This window comes from Thamnophis sirtalis, unplaced genomic scaffold (genome assembly GCF_051295495.1).
Source record: "Thamnophis sirtalis isolate CommonGarterSnake01/CBP01778 unplaced genomic scaffold, rThaSir2_p1.2 scaffold_5, whole genome shotgun sequence".
NCBI lineage: Eukaryota > Metazoa > Chordata > Lepidosauria > Squamata > Natricidae > Thamnophis > Thamnophis sirtalis.
The window spans coordinates 71,186,432-71,209,987 of record NW_028261385.1 but is presented as its reverse complement, the minus strand read 5'-3'; the positions used below and the strand labels follow the sequence as shown (position 1 = coordinate 71,209,987).

Here is a 23,556-nt window from a genome sequence, read left to right as displayed (position 1 = left end):
ACCTTTCATGGGGCACAGATGGATTCCAGCTCTTACCTCACCAACAGCATTTGAGAGAACATGAACAATCTTTTCATGAGGTGTTGCTACAACACTTTGTCCATTTATTTCAATAATTCGATGACCCACTCGGACTCCTCCTCGTTCTGCAATCCCTCCTCTCATAAGACTACAGATCTGGAAAGATATAAGAAACCAACAACATTGAAAAGATATAATAGCAGATGCTTCAATAAGGCCAAGCATTAATTTGCATTTGCATGATTCCGAATTTGATACATTGATTAAAATGCTGGCCTAGAAATCAGGAGACTGTGAGTTCTAATCTTGCCTTGGACATGAAAACTGGTTGGGTGTTTTTGCATATCTATCTATCTATCTATCTATCTATCTATCTATCTATCTATCTATCTATCTATCTATCTATCTATCTATCATCTATCTAATCTATCTCAGCCCAACCCACCCCACAGGATTGTTGATGTGAGGAAAATAGGAGGCAGGAATATTAGGTATGGTCATTCCTTGAGTTGAATGAATGGATAAAATAATAATAATAATAATAATTTGCAAAGAAGCTGACGAAACTGTTGATCACATACTCAGCTGCTGTAAAAAAATCGCGCAGACTGATTATAAATTGCGGCACAATTCAGTAGCACAAATGATCCATTGGAATTTGTGCAAAAATTATAATATTAAAACAGCAACAAACTGGTGGGAACATCAGCCTGAAAAAGTCACAGAAAATCAGATGGTCAAGATCTTGTGGGATTTCCGTATACAAACCGACAAAATACTGGCGCATAATACACCAGACATCACACTGGTTGAGAAAAATAAGGTCACAATCATAGACATCGCAATACCAGGTGATAGCAGGGTCGCCGAGAAGGAACATGAAAAAATTGCAAGATACCAGGACTTAAAAATCGAAATTCAACGACTATGGCACAAACCAGCAGTGGTAATTCCAGTGGTAATTGGCACACTGGGTGCTATTCCAAAAGCACTGGAATTACATTTAAAACAGTTAAAAATTGACAAAATCACCATCAGTCAAATGCAAAAAGCTGCACTGCTTGGATCTGCACGTATATTACGAAAATACGTTACGACGTCCTAGGCCCCTGGGTGGGGCCCGACTAGTAACCAATGCCAAATCCAGCGAAACAACTGGCCGCTGTGATACAATTGTACAATAATAATAATTTTAATAATAATGAAATTTTACAAAAGGGCCAAATTGATGAATGGTTGACAACTGGAAAAACATACTTGATTCAGAAAGATGCAACTAAAGGAACAACACCTGAAAACTACAGACCAATAACATGCTTGCCAACAACCTTCAAATTACTCACAGGCATTATTGCAGATAACATGATGGATTATTTGGAAACAAACAACATCTTGCCAATAGAGCAAAAAGGCAACAAAAGAAGGAGCAGGGGCACAAAAGATCAGCTCCTAATTGATAAAATGATATTAGAAAATTGTAAGAACAGAAAAATGAACTTGAATATGGTCTGGATTGATTATAAAAAGGCATTTGACTCACTGCCACATAGTTGGATCATAAAATGCTTAGAAACAACTGGCATTAGCAAAAATATTACATCTTTTACTGAAAAGGCGATGAAACAATGGAGAACTGAGTTGGCAGTAGGGAATGAGATATACGGAATGGTTAATATCAAGCGAGGAATTTTCCAGGGTGATTCACTTTCACCTCTTCTTTTCATCATCGCAATGATCCCACTATCAGTAATCTTAAAAAAAAATGAAATTAGGCTACCAAACAGCCAAAGAAGCTGAAAAAAATTCGCATTTACTATATATGGATGATTTGAAACTCTATGGAAAGTCAGAAATAGAAATCCAATCATTGACAAACACAGTCCGAGTATTCAGCACCGATATTTCAATGCAGTTTGGCATGGAAAAATGCGCCACTGTATCCATAAAAAGAGGCAAAATCACTGCATGTGAGGGAATTGAAATGCCCAATGGCCAACTAATTAAATGCAATGAAAATGAAGCCTACAAATACTTAGGCATTCTGCAGTTGGATAACATCAAGCATGGAGAAGTAAAAGCTATTGTCAGGCGAGAGTACACCAACAGAGTTAGGAAAATTTTGAAATCTAAATTGAATGGTGGAAATACAATCAAGGGCATAAATACCTGGGCAATACCAGTTATAAGATACACAGCTGGTATAGTTAACTGGACACAAGCTGATTTGGACATTTTGGACCGAAAAACCAGGAAACTAATGACAATGCACTACAGTTTACATCCACATGGTGATACTGATAGACTGTACCTGCCCCGAAAATCAGGTGGCAGAGAATTATTACAAGTGAAGCAAACAGTTGAAGAAGAAAAACATGCACTGGCTGATTATTTAAAAGAAAGTCAAGAACATCTATTAATTGAAGTAAAGAACAAAAAACTACCGAAGGCCCAACAGACGAAACAAGAATACAGAAAAGATGTGATAAAATCAAGTATGGCGAGTTGGCAGAACAAAGCACTGCATGGCCAATTTCTGGAAAAAATAAAAGATAAAGTGGACAGTGAACAAACTTGGTTATGGTTAACAATAGGTACATTAAAGAAAGAAACAGAGTCACTAATCCTGGCTGCGCAAGAACAAGCTATCCGCACAAATGCCATTAAGGCCAAAATCGAAAAATCCTCTGATGATGCCAAATGCAGACTTTGCAAAGAAGCTGATGAAACTGTTGATCACATACTCAGCTGCTGTAAAAAAATCGCGCAGACTGATTATAAATTGTGGCACAATTCAGTAGCACAAATGATCCATTGGAATTTGTGCAAAAATTATAATATTAAAACAGCAACAAACTGGTGGGAACATCAGCCTGAAAAAGTCACCGAAAATCAGATGGTCAAGATCTTGTAGGATTTTCGCATACAAACAGACAAAATACTGGCGCATAATACACCAGACATCACATTGGTTGAGAAAAATAAGGTCACAATCATAGACATCGCAATACCAGGTGATAGCAGGGTCGCTGAGAAGGAACATGAAAAAATTGCAAAATACCAGGACTTAAAAATTGAAATTCAACGACTATGGCACAAACCAGCAGTGGTAATTCCAGTGGTAATCGGCACACTGGGTGCTATTCCAAAAGCACTGGAATTACATTTAAAACAGTTAAAAATTGACAAAATCACCATCAGTCAAATGCAAAAAGCCACACTGCTTGGATCTGCACGCATATTACGAAAATACGTTACAACGTCCTAGGCCCCTGGGTGGGGCCCGACTAGTAACCAATGCCAAATCCGGCAAAACAACTGGCCGCTGTGTTACAATTGTATAATAATAATAATATAACAACGACAACAACAACAACAATGTATCATGCTCAGTATTCTCATTACATGATAATGTTTTAACTGGAAGCATTTAAAATATATACAATAAATAGGATTATGAATAAGAAATTATATTGAATATTACTTACTATGCCATTCTGTACACTGAAGCCTAGTTGGTATCTGAGGTCTGGTCTTCTAATGAGTACAGTAGTTACTGGAGGACATCTCACTATGTTCAGTTTCACTCTGGCTTGTGTTTTTAAACCCTGGAATACAAGATAGCAGGATTTTCACATTACTCTTTTGAAATCTGCAGTAGACCTTAATATGGCAAGTCTACTTTAAAAAAGTATTTGGGTAGCATTACATTTAATTTATTCTTAACATAGAAGCAAGGCATACAAAAATAAATAATTATAATATCTATATCAGTTAAACGGTAGGCAATTAATTTTCCCAAGCGGCCACATGAGAAACTGGAGCTGTTGTGGAAGACTACTGCCACTCAGTACCTATGAATTAATGCCCTTATATTGAGTTGGGCAGTAGAACCATTGGGGCCAATACTATTCAATATTTTATTGATGACCTGGATTGATGGGTGGATATCACATTTTCAGATGACATAAAATTTGAAGGTCTGGCTAACATTCAGGGTACAAAATGAGATTGCAGTCTAATCCAGACAGATTGGAAGACTGAGCTGAGAGGACAAAGGGATAAGGGAGAAATGTAAGTTATTACTTACATATAGGAAAGAAAAACTTAGACCACACATAGAAGACAGTGATCTCTGTGCCTTGGAAATCATTGGAAAATGATTTGACTGTGGTCATAACATAAGCTAAATATAAGAGCAATGTGAAGCAGCTCTAGAAAAGTTCACTTCAGATATTCTGTATCAAAGCCATGTAATAGCCTTAATCACTTCTACATTCTCAAAACCATTGCAATATTGGGCAACATATTTTCCTAGGATTGCCATAGATTATAACACACTCAAAGAAGAGCAACAAAGGCATTACAGGAACTTGAGGTCATTGCTCTATGAAGACAGGTTGAAGGTTAAAGGTTTATTGCATTTATATGCTGCCCTATTCCCGGAGGGACTCAGCGCGGCTAACAAACCCGGTGTGTGTGTGTGTGTAGTACAGGTTGAAGATATCTGGGATCGGTCTGGAGAAAAGACTAGAGAGATATGATATCAGTGTTCAGTACAGACCAGGATGCTACAAGGAAGATGTTCAGGAATTATTTTCCTTTAACACAGAAACTAGGATCAGAAATAAGGAAGCTAAACTACAACTAGGTTCTATTTAAGGAAAAACTTCCACCCCGACAGTAAGATCTGTACAATGGTGCTACAGTCTAGGGAAGTTGTCGTTGTCCATTTCTGACAACTTATTTTATTCCTTTCCTTTATTTTCCTGCCACCTATTCTTGAAGGCTCAGTACAAATAAAAATCAATATCAGAATAAAATAGAAAGCAACACCTTCAAAATTAATGAACCCCTAAAATAAACAAAACAAAATCAACATAATAAAATAGAAAGTATATAGTTATGCATACGCCAGATGCCAATTTCACTCACATGCCTTCCTTCTATGTTAGATGGCTTTAAAGGATCTGATGGCTTTAAAGGGCCATCAGATGGAGATCTCATAAAGGTAGGACATGGAGGGAGTTGACCTATCTGAACTGATTGGATGGGCAGATAAACATGGGAAGTGATCTCTGCTAACCCTGATAAAGACAGTAATGATAATGACAGCCATATCTTAAGGTTGGTTTAATTAATTTTCCTGGCTGTTGCTGCTAATAGGACTAAAAAAATTATCATGTCCCCCTTTTATTTATCAACGAATCTATAAATTTTTTATCATTCAGAAGCATTTAGAAATACACTAACACCATTATATTTTCTTCACATTTTCCAGGGCCTCTTCCCTTCGCTTCTGAATGAGAGATTCACAGGGGGCCGAGGAGAACAAGTAATGAAATGTGTATTGCTGTCTTATGATACAAAAGCTGCCTTTTTACATGTACACAACATCACAGTATATGTATGAAAAGATGGCACTTCTTGATAAACATTCATTATTTTGATTTTATCTTATAGTAGCAGTCACTTATGATTTTTTTTCTTTGTGGACTATTGCTTTAACTTACTGTATAAAGGGAATAGTTAGTACTATTTCTGTCAATAACTTTTATTATCCCCAATTCTTACATACTGAGATATCATATTCCAGTATTAGCTTGCTAAACTGAGAAAGCCGCTGTTGGTTAAGTAGAGTCAGGATCCTACTTTAAATAAACAAAAACAAAAAATCATTTTCTGTACCTTTATGATACTCTGGCATGTAGACAGTGGTAGGCCAACTAAACTAGTCCCATTGATTGACATGATCTGGTCTCCAATATTCAGCTTTCCAGATTTCTCTGCTGGTCCCCCATGCATCATATTGGCAATGATAACTGTAGGCAAGATGGATCCCCACCCGGATTCTACAATCACTACGCCTAGAATTTCACCTTTCTGCTTCTCAATGAAAACCTGGATGGAAGAGAAGAAAAATCAGAAACAATTCTCTGTTACGAAATGTAGCAATCCTGCAAAGCAGCCCCAGTTAGCAACACTTTTTGCCTTACCCATACAACTACAATATGAACATTTTTAAAAAGTCAACTTTAATAAAAAGTATCTAAAGTAAAGTATATAAAGTATATAAATGGTATGCAACCGTTGAGTGGAAATAAAGGAAGTAAATATATTAGCATTTTAATTGAATATAAATATTTCCAAATTACAGGTACCCTGGCTATTCTTCTGCATGTAGTATTTCAAACTTTATAGTTAAAAACAGCTTTAATTGTATGGAGACTTTTAAATAACTTTTCTTACAAATATTTTACCTCAACAGGAAAGCAATTGCTGATAAAATAATAACTAGCTTTTTTTCCCTACTGCCACTTCACAGTGATGCCCAGTATGTCAAAACGTTGGAAAGTTGTGTCTTCAACAGAATGCAAAGCATGTTAATCCAAAGTGTGAACATTTTTAAAGATGAAAAAAGGAGAGTAGGGAAGAGAGAAAATAACTGTTTTTGCAGATTTTAAAAGTAAATAAAAGTCTGTATGATATTGAAGGAAGTCACTCATTAACAGAAGCTTTATAATTAGCTGCGAAAATTAGGTGAGAGGATTCTTAGCTGAAAAGTATTGCAAATAAAGAGGTGCATACATCTTTGCAGTTTTCAGACTTTGAGAAGTGGATCAGATCATCATTGTACATATCTTGAGTATTGAGGAGGTCACTGTATTCCTTCTGACTCAGGTCTTCAGGATTTATTCCATTTGCCCTTAAGAACTCCTGGTATGCCACACTGAATGCCTGGCCAATGGACTGAGCAATTAACTGTGCCTATATCAGTTGTAAAAGGAAAAAAAACATAATAAAACAGTTAAGGAAATCCAGTAGGAGCAGAGAAATTTTAAAAAGGTTTCCAACCCCACCATAAGCTGGGGTGTGAAATATATGGCAATATATCAAACAATGCATGACCATGAGTAAGGTTACAAAGAGCCTGAGGGAAATAGATGAACCCTAAAAAGTCATTTGGGTCCTCAATTTGAAAAGCTGCTTCAAATTACTGGCCTCAACAATTGCATGGATGGAGCACTTTATGGAATAGCAAGCAGGAGGGAGTGGTTTTATTGTTCAGAATGTCTACTAGACTCAAGCAATAAACGCTCATTTGCACCCTCTGAGATTTTCCTTCTAATATGATGAAGCTTTACAGAAAGAAATAGACAGACAAAACTGTATTTACAGAGTAATTTTCCCCCTTCTATGTAAGTTCTTGGTTTGGTCTATTCATGGCCAGGCCACCATAATCTTGCAGCCATCATTCGTGGTTTAGTGGATTAAAGAAAAACATTGATAGTGTAGGTTTTGCATCATTTTCTCCTGGCATTGTTCAAAACCATCACTCTTCTCTCAGCCTGAGGGTAGCACCCAAAATTAAGAAAACATACTCCTATTTTTTTTGTTCTTTTTGTACATGCTTCTCATCACCAAATATTGTCTATTGTAGGATTAATCTTAGTTGGTTGTAAACTCTGATTGTCATGATTGTCAGGGCCAGCTCAGATGTAGAAGATGGAGAGGATTATCAGCCTGAAGGATTCAGCTGAAAGAGTCACATAAAAACATAGAGAGGCAGCTATCACTGGCCACACAAGTCAAAGAGGTGGAGCCAACGTCCCCTACACTGCAAGTGTCCACAAAGACGGTCAGCAAGACTATTGGCCAGAAAGAACCCTACCCTGTCAAAGAAACTAACTCAGATCTCCCCATCCATATAGAAGGGATCAACTATCTCATTTACCTCACCATTGTGTTCCCCAGCTCCTTAGCAGCCTTCTTGTTTGTTCAACCCTTTTGCCATTAAGAGTTCTATTTGAAAACCATTTAGAAAAGAGTTCTTACTTATGTCTCTGTTATTTCCATGATTCAGGACATGGTCTGGGAGAAACAATGACTAGCAGGCTAGACAAGTGACAACCTTTCTCTTACTGATAGGTTCCTTTCTATCAGGATCAGCACATGCATTCTTTCATGCCCTACAACTATGGATTGCAACAAACAGCCTGATGAAAGAGGAGGATTCTATATTGATTTCAAACACAGAAATGACGAAGTTCCTTACATCTTCAGATTCAAAAACATGGCAGATCATTTTGTACTGCCTCTTCCCATCCTGAGAAGGATGAGATGCCTCCACATTATCTTGAGAATTTGATCTTGGCATTCGCCTTCGAGCCATCAATACAACTATATTTCCAATATCTGCAATGTAGGAAATGGTCCTCAAAGGATGATCCATCATTGTTTCCTTAAAAAAAAAAAGACCCTTGCATTAGTGTTCTTTATCACTAACATAACCATTTAAGAACACTGGCATTCCATATAATTTGAGTTTTCCAAATTAAAGGAAACCTTCATCACCTATACAAATCAAGGAAGAATAAGAGTTGCCACCTGCCAGATCACAAGAGTCTCTTGTAAAATACTTATTGGGATCCTGGCGTGTACAGGTAATCCTTGACTTATGGCTGATGATTATTTGCAGTCACGGTGGCCTCAGAACAGATGCTGTATGACCCGTAAAGCACTTCCAGCCATCATAAAAATCAAGCTGGCCCCTTCACATGACCGCATTTTAGGCACTTGGCAACCTGTTGACATTTATGACCAGTTGCCAAGAACCTGGGAATCACATAGATTACTATTTGTAATCTTTTCTGCTGGCTTTCCAGAAAAGTCAATGGGCAGGAAAGGGACATTGGATTTGGGGTCTTTTCCCCCTGCTTGCTAAGTTATTTCCCCCTCTGCTCAGTACAGGAGGAGAAATCCTTCTCCATGCCAGAAGAACAGACCTTAAAATTAGCAAAAACTCTAGAAAATGCTATTGTTCTGGAAGACATTTTCCTCTCCAGATAGTGAATGCCAATGTTTGAGCTTTTCAGAATAATGGTATTTGCTAGTATCTTTACCAGATTAAAAGTCCATTCCTCCAGCATCCCAAGGGATCTCTCCTCCTGAGGGGGGGAAAACCCTCATCTCCCTCAAATGTCATCATTCTCTTGACTGTTCTTCCTGATGGGGCAGGGGTGAGGATTCAGGCTTCCTGCTCTTCCAATTGGGAAGTCCATTTTATGACTCACAACTGACCAAAGAGAGCAAGGATGGCAATAAGTAAGCAAAGTGGTCACTCGGCATCTTGCTTAATGACCGCTTTGCTCAATGACTGAGATTCTGAGCCCAATTATGATCCTGTGGAATACTACCTGTACCTTATTTTGAAGAGGAATAACTTAAGTCATTGTACGTGAATTATGACTGATACTAATATGGAAGTTTGAATATTTTAAAATCTAGGACTGTATTCCCCTCCCCCCCCCTTGAAACTGTTGCTTGCTGGCATTCTTGATCACTCCAATAAGCAATCATTGCAAAAGTTATGTTTAAAATAAGAAATGAGATTTTTAACGTAAACAAATTTGGAAAGCAGTTAAATTATTTCATCTTCTTACAAAAATTCTAAACTATGTTTTTTTTATAGTAAGGCAAGAAGTAAATGGAAATAAAGAAGAAATGGCTCCATGATGTATTTCCAATCCTTGTAAAATAGTTTATACAGAGTTTGCTATACCTGGGTGTCTGCATTTAGCACTTTTATTCTCTGTGTTGAAATGAAAAGATCCACTTCAGTCATAGGTTGAGATTCACCTTCAGGAACCTGCAGTTGAAGCCATTTGTCATTAGGAAACATGTACTTCAAAAGCCATACTTTTTAAAATATTGGATTAGATATGAATAAAATAAATCTTACAAAATGTACTATTTGACTGTGAAGTTAATGATAAGCAGAAATAGTATGAAATATGAGTGATGGAAAATGGTGAATTTCCTCCCAACTCTGGGTCTGTGTGATATTTTTTCCTGACATGAAAACACATTCTCCTCTGTCCTCTTTCTGGCATAGGAGCTCTCCCCGGATTCTTTTAAATCAGTTCAACAGCCAATCTTTCATTAATTATGGCTAATGAGCTCAAGGCACAGTTAGGTAGAGATGAAGAGGTGGCATTATGCTCTTTTGGCTACCCAAAAAGAAGAGGGAAGAAAAACGAGCCAATGCCCTACATATGCTCAGTATTAATTCCCCTCTTTGCCAAAGTAAAAGCACTGTCATAAAAACAGGCTTTCGTGTGCATTCAAATTCATGATATTTGTTTTAGGTCGAAGCATTACCAGTTTAAACGGTTAGTCATAAGAATTGCAAAAATAGTAAAATAATCCCACTTCCAACTCCCACTACAATAAAGTTTATTGTTAGGAATGATGAAAAAAATGTAGAACTTGCTACAGCCATACAAATGTAAGTATTATTACATTAAAATGAGCTATTCATAACATATGTACAATGCATGCTAAATATCACTGTGGTTACTGTGGTTAAAAAAAAATCACATGCCAATCGCCAAATGATATTGATATTGTTTTTTATAACTGAAGGTGCAGTAAATAAGCTTATTAAAACCTCAACTGGCATAATACATCTATTTGTTGAAAAAAATAATTGTAAATGCTGAAAATGTTGGTCCTGTACAATGCTCTAGAACAGTGTTTCTCAACCTTGGTGACTTTAAGTCCTGTGGACTTCTGGGAGTTGTAGTCCACAGGACTTAAAAGTCACCAAGGTTGAGAAACAGTGCTCTAGAATATCACATTATTGTATTTTGCTGCCCACTGCTGAACTGTGTTTGCATCAATATGCTTTCTATAATGTGTATACTGCACATAATTATATAATTTAAATTTTATATAAGAAAAGTAAGCCATTTGGTTGCATCCAGCAATTTTGTTACATCTATTAATTAAGTGAAATGAAATTTTAAAATGAAATAAAATATAACTTGTCTTTTTTGGAAAGAAAGATTTAATTTATAAAATTAAACAAGCATTCATTAGCGCTATATTTGGGATGTGCTTTTAGCAATAGCATGTTTTCATTTCATTAATAATTATATTATGGTCATGAAATGGTTAATAACAAGCAAAATATGGACAAATTGGGCCACTTGTTATATGACATGTGTCAATTTACATGGTGGTTTAATGAGGAACATTTGCTGGATACAGGGTTTGTTTTAAAAATGTGACAAAGAGAGATGCAGAAAAAGTAAAATGAAATAACAAAAGCTAGACAACACATCAAGCTGATGAAATTGTACTGCACCTTCTTTCTGCTTTTGGCTAATTTCTGGGCCATCTGCTTAGCATGAAATAAACAAAAAAAGGAGAATAGTTAGCTAACATCTTGTAGAGACTCTATGTCAACCAGGGATCTATAGCAGTACATCCGTTGGTGTCACCTAATTAAACTGTGTATACAGTACATCAGAACAGCCTTTCCAACCTACAGTCTCTCTTTTATGTTACATTACAACTTTTATACATTTCAACCAGCATGGCTCTTGGTGTTGACTAGGAACTATGGTATTTGCAGTACAATACATTGATATCATTGTTTTTCAACCTTGGAACATTAAGATGTGTAGATGTCACCATCAACCCCTTCACCTTCAACATCAACGCTACGAAATAAAACTAGCATAGCAGTGGATATTATTTCCCCAGAGGCTACCAAAAAGAAATTCAGTTGGATAGTTTGCTAGGCTGTCCCTTTCTCACTGCAAGGAGAATCTTATTACTTTAAACTTACTTCTTAGGGACTGTGGCCTCCTTATAGAGCAGAATTCAATAAATGTCATCCATGAGATTATTTTCAAAATGAAGACATTGGTACAAACCAATTCCAAACCAAACAAAAACAAAACCCACTTTTAGTCTGCTTTAGATATATGTCTTCATGTCACAATGGAGATTGAAGAATTATGTTGAATAGCAAATTATATATTTAAAAACAAATAAAACACTTTCGGTCTGCTTTAGATGTATGTCTTCATGTAACAATGTGAGAGCAAACAATAATAATAATAATAATAATAATAATAATAATAATAATAATAATAATATTATGAAATATATATTTATTATTTTTACATTTAAAATAATGCAGTAACGCAGTCGAAGTGACCATACATCCACATTATACACAATTAGTCTCAACCATTAACAATTAGCCCTGAAACTAAAGCCTTGCCACATTTTTCGCATGGGCAAAAATATAAGCCCACCCCCGAAAATAAGCCACCTGGACAATCCCCCCCTCCGGCCAGGCAGAGCATTGCTTGCCGACCTAGCGGTATCCCAAAGGCGCCAAGCCACGGGAACAAGGTGGGGGCAAAGGCGCTTGCGTTGCTTGGTGCCTCCTGGGTACTGCTAGGTCAGTCAGTGGCGCTGTGCCCAGCTGAAGAGGGGGGGTTGCCGGGCAGCTGCTCCCTTGCGAGCGGGCTCCTAAAAAGCTGGGCACAGCTTCAGGGTCGAATGGCTGTGTTGTGCTGTAGCAGCAGCAACACAGCAGCCATAAAGTGACCACACTCACAAGCAGCCGCCCGGCAACCCCCCTTTCCAGCCGGGCACAGTGCCGTTGACCGATCTAGCAGTACCCGGAAGGCACAAGCAAAGTGAGCCCCTGTTTGCCGCCCTCCGCCTCCCACGGCTCGGTGCCTTCAGAATGCCCCTAGATGAGTGAATGGGGTTCTGCATGGCTGGAGAGGGGGGTTGCACGAGCGGCTTTTCCGCTCCCCGCTAGCCCGACTCACAGGCTCACGATACCCTTGGCTAACTCTACAGTACCTGCAGAGGCAGGGCTTCTCTGCTGCTGGCGCCACCCGGCACTTGGTTTTTTTCCCCTAGCTTTAAAAGCACGGAGGACAGATGCCGCTCTGGAAGTATGCTCTATGGTTGTGGACTACAACCATAGAGATTACTCCCAGAGAGGCATCTGTCCTCCGTTGTGGCTTTCAAAGCACAGAGGTAGGATATTGCTCTGGGAGTACGCTCTATGGTTGTACGCTACCATAGAGCATACTCCCAGAGCGACATCTGTCCTCCGTGCTTTGAAAGCCGGAAAGAAAAAAACCCAGCAGCGGAGATGCCCTAGTTCTGCAGGTACTGTAGAGTTAGCCAAGGGCATCGTGAGCCGCGCAAGCGGGGAGTCAAAAAGCCGCTCGCGCAACCCCCCTCTCCAGCCATGCAGAGCCCCATTCACTCACCTAGGGGCATTCCAAAGGCGCTGAGCCGCGGGTGGCAGAGGGCGGCGAACAGGTGCCTGTTGCTTGGTGCCTTCCGGGTACCGCTAGATCGGTCAGCGGCGCTGTGCCCGGCTGGAAAGAGGGGCGCAACACAGCCATTTGACCCTCAAGCTGTACCCGGCTCTTCAGGAGCCCGGTTGAAAGGGAGCAGATGCCCGGCAACCCAAAAACAATAATCCCTCCCCTTTAATAAGCCCAAGGCCATATTTCGGGGTCAAAAAATATAGGACTCTGTTGTATTTAAGGAGAAACACGGTAGTGCATTATCTATCCTTCTGTCCAATCATAATATATACAGTTTGTTCCAGTCTTTTCACCTTGTCTTATACCAATTATAAAATCTGTTCCAGACTTCAAAATATTCTGAATCCCCATTATTTTTAAGTTCTAGAGTGAGCCTATCTGCTTCCGCACAGGCCAACACTTTTCTGATTATATCTAGGTCTGATGATGTATTTTCTTTTTTCCAATACTGTGCAAAAGTTATGCGCGGCGCAGTTAGTACATGTATAATTAGATAGAGTACATTTTTCTTAAACCCCTCCGGTATTATGCATAGGGGGAAAAAATCCGGTTTAAACAAAATTTGGTCTCCCACCATTTGTTCCAACCATGATTGAATCATTTTCCAATATCTTTTGTCCTCATTGCATGTCCACCACATATGATAAAAAGTGCCTGGTGTTTTTTTACACTTCCAACAATTTGGGGCCAGATTTTTAAATATTTTGGAGAGTCATGCTGGGGGGAGATGCCATCTGTAGAACATCTTATAAAGATTTTCTTTATACGCCGTAGCCAATGTTGGTTTCCGATTAAGTACCCAAAGTTTTTCCCACTTAGCCAATTCCACATTATAATAAAAAAAATTTGCCCAGGCGAAAAGTTTCTTTGACATGTTCTTCCTCGAGTTTATATTCCAATAAAAATCTATACAGCACTTTGATCAACTTGTTTTCTGTCTTTATCAAAAGTTTATCTATCACTGTGTAATCTTTAGCAATACCTTCCTTCTTCCTGTCCTGGGCAAACCTTGATTGTATCTGTACATAAAACCACCATTCTACTTGTACGCCTTGTGATGCCAATTCTAATCTAGTTTTAATCTCCCCCTGTCTGTTCAATAACTCTTTATATGTAACAATATTTTCCATATTAATTAAATTTGGGTGCATATATGCTTCCATCGTAGATAGCCAAATGGGTAGCAATCAAACAATTATTCTGACTCGCAAATTACATATGAAAAAACAAAATAAAATTTATTTTGATAAAGTTCTAGACAAGGGGGTTGAATTATTTTCTGAGTTTTAATAAAATAATTTATTTAGTCCTGTTTACTTGATTTATATACAGCCTTGCAAGCTCAAAGCTCCCACCTCCTCTTTCCCCCCCACAATTAACAATCTTGAGGGGGATTGGCTGAGACAGAACGATTGACCCAAAGCTCCAGCTGTTAGAATCTGGGTCTCCTTGCTCCTCGTCAATATCTTATCACTACATTCATCTTTGCAAATGCTATTAGAGGTGACAAGTGTTTCTATGAATGCAAGCCAAAAATCTCATCCAACATCGTTACTCATTATGCAGTGAAATTCCAGCTCCTGATTTCTGAGCAACAGATTTACCAGAAGATTTATTTAACTAGTAAAAAGAGTTTAACAGTAAGGCTGCTTAATGTAAAAACAATGCATATTTTTGACTAGACTGTATGGAGTTTGCTGAGGAAGACACACAAAGAAATAGATGCAAAAGGAAGTGTTTTATTTTATGATTACACTGCCATCTCCATCTGCTCCCATTGTACATAGGAGTTTGTACTCCCTCTTTCCGCATAAACTAGAAAATGCTCATTAAATGGGAACAGATCACATGAAAATATATTTGTTAATGGAGTTGCTTTCTTAATTCCAAGAGACTGAGAATATTAGATTAGATTATCTTTTTTTATAATTTAATAGACTGCTAATGCGCCAAACATTAAGAAACAAGTCATTTTGCAACGTAGCTCTAGTTTGAAGCCAATGTATTATTCATAATGTTTCATTTGTTGTATGGTGGTTGATGAAGAACTTACAGCAAAACAATATGAACAAAGCTGATTTTGATTTCAAAAGAACCTCAAATATTTAGCAGTATTTCATCCTTCGTTTCATAGAAAGCATACAAGTCTAACAGAACCATGTGACAGACATTTGTCATTCAAAATTATACAAAAAGATATGATTTATTTCTATTTTAGTAACTATTTGAGGTATTTTTTTATGAAATTTTAGTTTTGTGCCACTTTTGACAATGTGAAACAATTCAATTTATAAATATGTACTGCTTTTAACTTGCAACATATTTCAGTATTTATTATATTGCCTAAACTCCAGCCAAAGTTGAGCATCTTTAATCATCCATTCATTTTAAGCTTAACAAAATCAATGAGATTTAAGGAAGTCTTGCTGGACTGAGCAGTATCTATAACATTTCTAACATTAGTTTTTAAAAAAGATTGGTTAATCTCCAAAAGTACTTTTATACTTTTAAGATTCAAAAAAGGTTAAACTCGCTAGAGTTAAACCACTATTTGATTGCTAATGAGCTTTGAATATGTCACTGGCAAAGCAGAACTCAATATAAGATAAAATGGAATGAAATTTTGTCTGTTTTTATTAATTCATTTTGCATTTTATAGTTACTAATGAATGACCTGAAAAGCTCAAATTTCATGCCAAGATTTAATCACTTTTAGAGAAACCAAACAATGCCATTATTTGCATATATTTATACAATTTTTAATTCTGCAGTAAAAGAAAAACTACTTTGCTGATTTGCTACAATATGTTCATTTTATATTTTAATTACCATATTAAGAGGTTCAGTGCCATAATGTAAATAGCTACCTAAAGACCCAGATGTATTATGTAAAAAGTCCTATTGAATGTAAATTAATCCAATTTTATGAAACATTGTCTGAACTGTATCTCTTTCCCTTGTAATTCCTGGTTCTTTGTGGACTCTGATTCACATATACAGGTGAAACTCGAAAAATTAGAATATCGTGCAAAAGTTCATTTATTTCAGTAATGCAACTTAAAAGGTGAAACTAATATATGGGATAAGACCCATTACATGAAAAGCAAGATAGTTCAAGCCGTGATTCGTCATAATTGTGATGATTATGGCGTACAGCTCATGAAAACCCCAAATCCACAATCTCATAAAATTAGATTATTACATGCAATCAATAAAACAAGGATTGTACATAGAACAATATCGGACCTCTTTAAAGTATAAGCATGCATATGTACTCAGTACTTGATTTGGGCCCCTTTTGCAGCAATTACTGCCTCAATGTGGCGTGGCATGGAAGCTATCAGTCTGTAGCACTGCTGAGGTGTTATGGAAAACCAGGATGCTTCACTAGCGGCCTTCAGCTCTTCTACATTATTCGATCTCATGTCTCTCATCTTTCTCTTGGCAATTCCCTATAGATTCTCTATGGAGTTCAGGTCAGGCGAGTTTGCTTGCCAATCAAGCACAGTAATCCCACGGTCATTTGGTGCTTTTGGCAGTGTGCTTTTTGGTGCTTTTGGCAGTGTGGGCAGCTCCAAAATCTCCTGGTAGACTGTTGTGTTGACCCTGGTCTTAATGAAGCACAGTGATCCAAAGTCCTGTTGCTCAGTGGTCCAAAGTCCTCTTTTCTGATGAGAGCAACTTTTGCATCTCATTTGGAAACCAAGGACCCAGAGTATGGAGGAAGAATGGAGAAACCAATCAAGCACAGTACTCCCACGATCATTGAACCAGGTTTTAGTACTTTTGACAAAAGTTGCTCTCATCAGAAAAGAGGACTTTGGACCACTGAGCAACAGGATTTTGGACCACTGTGCTTCATGAAGACCAGAGTCAACGCAGCTGTCTACCAGGAGATTTTGGAGCACTTCATGCCTCCTTCTGCAGACGAGCTTTATGGGGATGCTGACTTCATTTTCCAGCTGCCCACACTGCCAAAAGCACAAAAACCTGGCTCAATAACTGTGGGATTACTGTGCTTGATTGGCCAGCAAACTCGCCTGACCTCTATGGGGTATTGCCAAGAGAAAGATGAGAGACATGAGACCGAACAATGCAGAAGAGCTGAAGGCCGCTAGTGAAGCATCCTGGTCTTCCATAACACTTCAGCAGTGCCGTAGGCTGATAGCTTCCATGCCATGCTGCATTGAGGCAGTAATTGCTGCAAAAGGGGCCCAAATCAAGTACTGAGTACATATGCATGCTTATACTTTTCAGAGGTCCGAAATTGTTCTATGTACAATCCTTGTTTTATTGATTGCATGTAATATTCTAATTTTATGAGATTGTGGATTTGGGGTTTTCATGAGCTGTATGCCATAATCATTACAATTATGCAAATCACGGCTTGAACTATCTTGCCTTGCATGTAATGAGTCTTATCTCATATATTACTTTCACCTTTTAAGTTGCATTACTGAAATAAATGAACTTTTGCATGATATTCTAATTTTTTGAGTTTCCCTTGTATTAATTCTGCATTCGTATAATAATTTAGTTTGGAATATTCTGAAATTTGAGATTTGACAGGTCCCATTTTACTCCCTCAAGTTATATGGGAAATATGTTCTTTATCAGATGCCTCAGTTCCCTTTTAACTGCCACATCAGTGTTGTCTTGGCTTATTGCAATCCTATTGTTTCTGAGATTTCGTCAATCATTTTTGGCAATTTTGATTTTCAGGGCCAGTTGCTATTAGCAAGCTGACAACTGTAGAAACAATATTTCCCTTTCAGATGAGCATTCTTTGTCTATCAATAAAGGGAAGATAAATTTATTTGAATGTATTAGCTGCCTACTGGACTCAATTATAACAAAATGTTAATCTAGAAATTATGAAAACAGACTATGCATAAAAAATATAAATTTATTTCAATGTATTAGTTGCCTTCTGGACTCTATTATAACAAAATGTTTATCTCCAAATTATGAAAGCAGACTATGCATAAAAATAACAAAACATATCAATTCAATAATAGAACTATTTCCAGAGTACGGTTCAGGACAGAGATAAAGTATGGATTGGTCACAGTTGCAATTCAAACATCAAGAGAGTGACTTATTTTCACCTTAATTCGGCTCACTGCTTCCTGAGCCTGCATCATTCTCACATTCTTGGACGGAGTTTTGTCCGAAAGGAGTTGAGTAGAGCCAAGATAATTGGCAGCAAATATGATTCCATCGATTAAATCTTCAGGATCACAAGGCCCTGGAACTACAGTATATAAAAATTGAATTATTGGGCAAAATTATATATTAACAGGAAAATAATAGAATATGTTATTATCAGTACTAGCATACGCAGACTACAAATGGAATTCTGGTGTGGCTGAAATTCATCATTCCCAAAAAGATTTGATACAATCAGAAATGAACAGAAGGAATATCTTCTTCTCTATCACAAAGAAAACACTTGATAATCTAATTTATTTTGACATTTTTTTTGTTGTTGTGAGAGAAGTGCCCCTTAAGCAAAACAACCTGAATGGATATTTTCTCTCTCTCTCTCAGAAAGGCAGAGAGCGCATTCATGCCTCTGCCCTAGCAATGCCCATTGTTCTTTAGCCTTGATTATCCATCATTAGCTTGAAAGGAAAGAATACCAACTGACATAACCAACGTTGAGGGCAAAAAGTAAATTAAATACATGGCCATGTATTAGCTTCATGACATGGCCAATATTCATCTTAAACAATAGCAACAAGCCGTGGAGCTAGATAGGCAGCTAGAAGTAGACATTGACTGGCCAGAGATCAGCTCCGTTGTTTAAAATTGTTTTCTATAAATTGAGATAATTGTTTGAACTTCAGACATTTTAATTGGTGGGATTCTTGCTGTTTTAACATGTACATCACCAGAATCACTGCCATGAGATTGTGAGAAGAGGACATATGAATGAATGAATGAATGAATGAATGAATGAATGAATGAATGAATGAATGAATGAATATAAATAAATAAATAAATAACATGTCACTGCAAGTGGTTCTGACATAAACATCTATCTTAATTATGTATCTGGCATAATAATACAAATGCATCTTTTGAAATGTGTGCAGTAACTTGAAAAGGGCAGAAGGAAAGTTGAAAACTGTAGTTTTTCTTCTTTTGGTTAGAAATGTTTATACAACAGGATTAGCTGGACCATTATGGAGGCATTATGAAGACCTCTGAAAAGCCCCTCCTAGCTTTCAATAATATATCCGTTCTCCAGACTGCCCACAGTTTTTCAAACTTTCTTCAACACAAAATGTACTTGCTTCTTCAGCTATAGTATTTGTGACAGGGAAAACAGACTCTAACAATTCATATAACTCTTCCACTTGAATTGGTGCTATCACCTTGCTTAAGTTTTATTACACTTTCTAAGAACATACATCCAATAAAGTCGAGCAATTCAAATTGTTAAATTCAATTATGGTACTTTTTGTAACCTTATAAAAAAAGACAAGTGTTGATTGCTAATAAAGTTTAGGATAGAAAAATGTTGCGGCAAAAGTCATACAAAGATAGATTTAAATTAAAATATCTATAAATATCTTCATATTTTTAATTAATTGTTGCAAGCATCATTAAGAAATGTAGATTGTCATTCTAATTATATTACTTTTTTAGATGATTAAAGCAAATTTACTCTAGAAAATTAAAATACCAAGCATATAGTAATTAGATCACGGAACTGAATCTTTTTGGTTCAAACAGAAATCACATGGACCAAAATTAAATATGAAACTTTAATATAAAATTAATATTCAACCAAAATTGCAACTGTTGGAATCAAAAAGCCATTTGAAACTTGTGCCTGTGTAATTAAAATGTAGATGCTAATAACTGAAGAAACTGTTATGCAAGTATTTGGAGAAGCATATCTTAATATGCTACATGTAATTCATTCTCTAAGAATACAGAGAATTGTAAATAGCCTAATTTATTGTTCACCTGTAAAGCTGTGTTTGCAATACAACTTAATTAGATTTTATTTACAGATCTAGAATATTCTGAAGAATGTTCAGAACAAGAACTAGTGTGCTGCGATAGCAAATGTTTCAAAGTAGGACTGCAAGATGCACCCTTACCTATCGTTGCACTGGGTCATTGTTCCACAGATACAATTATCTCTGGGGTTTGTGGTGCGAAAAAATAAGAAAAGCAGAATCATCTGCTGAATCCAGAGTTTTGCACTATAGGGGTGATATTTGTGTTGCAATGTCACAATACATATTTTGTTACTTAATCCCCATAGACATGCACAGGAGGAGGGCTTTTAGGGCATAAGGAGTAAAATAAAACATAATCAATCCACCCAATAAGGTCTATGAATGCATAAACCAAAGGAAAAATAAGCAATACAAATTGAAGCCACTAGCTATTTCAGTTGTTATTTATTCAATTTTCAGGTCTGGGTTTCTTTAATTTTTTTTCTTTTAAAAAACAAATATCATACCTAATATGTTTGAATATAATTTAGTATACAGCCAAAGGCATGCAAAATTATTACTCATTACTGTTATTTTTAATGCTAAACATCAGCATGCAGAAAAATAACCTCGCTTTAAGGTGTGCTTAGATTCAGTTCACTTCTGATCTTTTAGAGGCAAATTAGCCATGCAGAATTAGTGATCCATATATGTGGCCTAGTAGTTGACTGAAAAGCACAAATATCACATAACCATTTTTTAAAGTAGCATTTTCAGATATGACTTGAATTACAGATAAATGAGATTTGAATCTAAAATCTATATGCCTTTTATATTAAAATGATTTTATAAGTTAATATAAAAGGGCTAGGTACCAATCCTTTACTATAGATTGACAAAAACACTGGTTAGCATGTCAATGTAAAGTCCAACCAAGGATTTCTCATTAGCCATTTACCACAGACCCTTGACTGTACGGACATGCAAAAGAGAAAAAGATGTAAATGTGATATGATGGTGGAGTTTTTTTCTTGAATCTGGCTAGAAAAATCATTATGTTCAAATCCTATACTAGATGCAACAAGGTAAGTAACATATGACAAAACAGAGGTGATGTGAAATGTGTGTTTCCTTCTCTGTCAAATAGCAGGTAAGAGGAAATTGGTGAAGGAATGCTAGTTTTACTACCAATTCAGTCCCAAATGGGATTCCTTAAAGTGGCTCCACCTATATCAGGATAAATGCTCTGTTGATCCTAGGAGGAACTTTTATCTGTGAGAAGCATCACTGAGGAAGCAAATTAAAAGACTCAGAGAACTGCAAGAAAATGTGGCCTGGGCTGGAATCTCTTCCCTAGTATGGAAAAAGGTTTTAGAAAAAAAAACACTTTATAATAACTATTATGTTAAATCAATAAACAAAAGACAAATTTATATTAAAATATTAATAAATTGTGTTAATAAAAGTAGAAACTTCAAAGTAAATCACCACCATCACCATGAAGGACAGTAAAGAGAATAAACAACAGTTCCCAAACGGTGACCTATATATTCCTTGAAATTCTTCTTGGGATTTTGTTGAACTCATTCAGAGTTTATGGTAAGGATAAATGGTGATCTAGCCATTTTTGATGAAACAAAAATAGCCTCATAGTAGAGATTGGTGCCCATAAAGCCAATGCTGGATACCAAAATCTCTCAGAACAAAGGAGAGATCATGAAATAACCTGCTTGCTTTCTGGACAGTCACTACCTGTAAGTGAACTGCAGAAACAAAAATTTCATGGTTCACTCACTAGTTGAGCACCTGAGAGATATAGGATTTTATCCAAATTCACAGTTGCCATGTAGCCTTGATTAACAGTAAGTCATCTGATCCTAATTTCTTAGGCACATTTGAATTAGATTTTCTTTTAGATCAGATAATAATTCCTCTTGGTGAGTTTCCTTTTTTTCAGGCTTGGCCATACGCTAAATAAATAAATGTAACCATGCAAATATAGATGTGATTTGGACTTGAAATTATAGGATAGAAGGGACCGAAGGGGAAGTTTGTTTTTTTCTTTTTTCTTTGTCTAAACTTTTCACTCTTGGATTATCACAGTGATGACTCAAAAGATTGCATGACTAAAAAGAGTTTTGCAAACAGCCTTCAGAGAAAGCAATTACATTAGATTTATTTCAAAAGTGTTTGATCAACTTGGCAAAAAACTGCCTGAGTCACTAATTCCAAATTCATAGCATTGGGGGAAAAAATAGATGAAGTCACAGAGGTGGAGATAAATAGTTCATAGAATAAATTCATTATTTGCAAGAATAAGAAATAATCCAAGGGATATTTTGGTCCATTTTGTGAGAAAGAAGACAATGGATCAAATCCTGCAACATTTTAATACAAAATTGAGGATTGATAACGCAGATATAATTCTCTTGAAAGAAATCCTTATCAACTTCTATGTAAATAATACTCCTTCTTGCCTGAAAGATTAATGCAAAAGAAAGTTTCACTGGGATAAATTAGGTGTGCATTTTTTACTTTTAGATGGAAGATATTTTGACTGAATTCTATTCAAAAGACAAGATAATTTAAAAAAACTTTAAAAAACTGGAAGGTTGGGGAAGAGACAATAGAAAAATCACAACAGATGTAAAAGGAATCTGGAAGAGATAATTTTGAATTATAGTTACAGGTATTGACTTTTCTAAATTTTTGGTTTAGTTATGCATTACAAAGGTCTAACATGGAATTTAATAGAGCATTATTTTCAATGAATTCTATTTTACAAGAGAAAAATGCTAGAGACTTGCAGTAATATAGCACTATACCTAAAGTGGGACAAGATTTGACTTCAACAAGCAATTTTAGACTAATATCGTTATTGAATGATTATAAGTTGTGAACATAGCTGATAGACTGTAAATATTTATTTTATTCATGAAGCTCAATATAGGTTTTTATGTAAAAGATAGTTAAAAGATAATGTCATTAGACATTGTTGTGGAATATTTGGAACAGCATGATGAGAAACAAGCTGCATTATTTTTTTTTCCATGCAGAAAAAGCTTTTGACAATTTGAACTGAATTTTATTATTTAAAGTTTGGGATTATCTGAATTTGAGAATATTTTATAAAATGAGTAAAGTAGATGTATACTTTCTTGAAAACACAAATTATTGTTAAAGAAGATCTGACAAGAACATATGCAATACCAAAAGGAACAAGGCAGGGCTATCCACTGTCCCCTCTTCTGTTGAGTTTGGTTCTCAAAATTGAATGGAGACATTAGACAGGATGAGAAGTTTATTGGAGGTAAAAAATTTAAGACACTTATAAGTGAAGATGTTTTGTAGCTGGTTTTGATGCTAGCTTTAGAAGATCTTTTCAAGGGAACCGAAATATTAATGGAAGGCTAAAAGAACCGGTTGTT

The 23,556-nt window shown here is 36.4% G+C and overlaps 1 protein-coding gene across 4 annotated transcripts in view; it reads right to left on the bottom strand.

Annotated features, from left to right (window-relative positions):
* APBA1 (amyloid beta precursor protein binding family A member 1) overlaps positions 1 to 23,556 on the bottom strand; it is an 88,862-nt gene that overhangs the window by 5,438 nt on the left and 59,868 nt on the right. For 3 of the 4 annotated variants that reach the window (XM_014052250.2, XM_014052242.2, XM_087716001.1), the window contains 8 exons: positions 18,281 to 18,426; positions 11,168 to 11,200; positions 9,581 to 9,667; positions 8,075 to 8,260; positions 6,607 to 6,786; positions 5,707 to 5,919; positions 3,507 to 3,626; positions 37 to 177 (listed from right to left, as the gene is read on the bottom strand). In XM_014052250.2, the coding sequence (XP_013907725.1) occupies positions 37 to 177; positions 3,507 to 3,626; positions 5,707 to 5,919; positions 6,607 to 6,786; positions 8,075 to 8,260; positions 9,581 to 9,667; positions 11,168 to 11,200; positions 18,281 to 18,426 (1,106 nt within the window). The remainder of the gene's footprint in view (positions 1 to 36; positions 178 to 3,506; positions 3,627 to 5,706; positions 5,920 to 6,606; positions 6,787 to 8,074; positions 8,261 to 9,580; positions 9,668 to 11,167; positions 11,201 to 18,280; positions 18,427 to 23,556) is intronic. The other variant, XM_014052258.2, reaches the window with a different exon arrangement.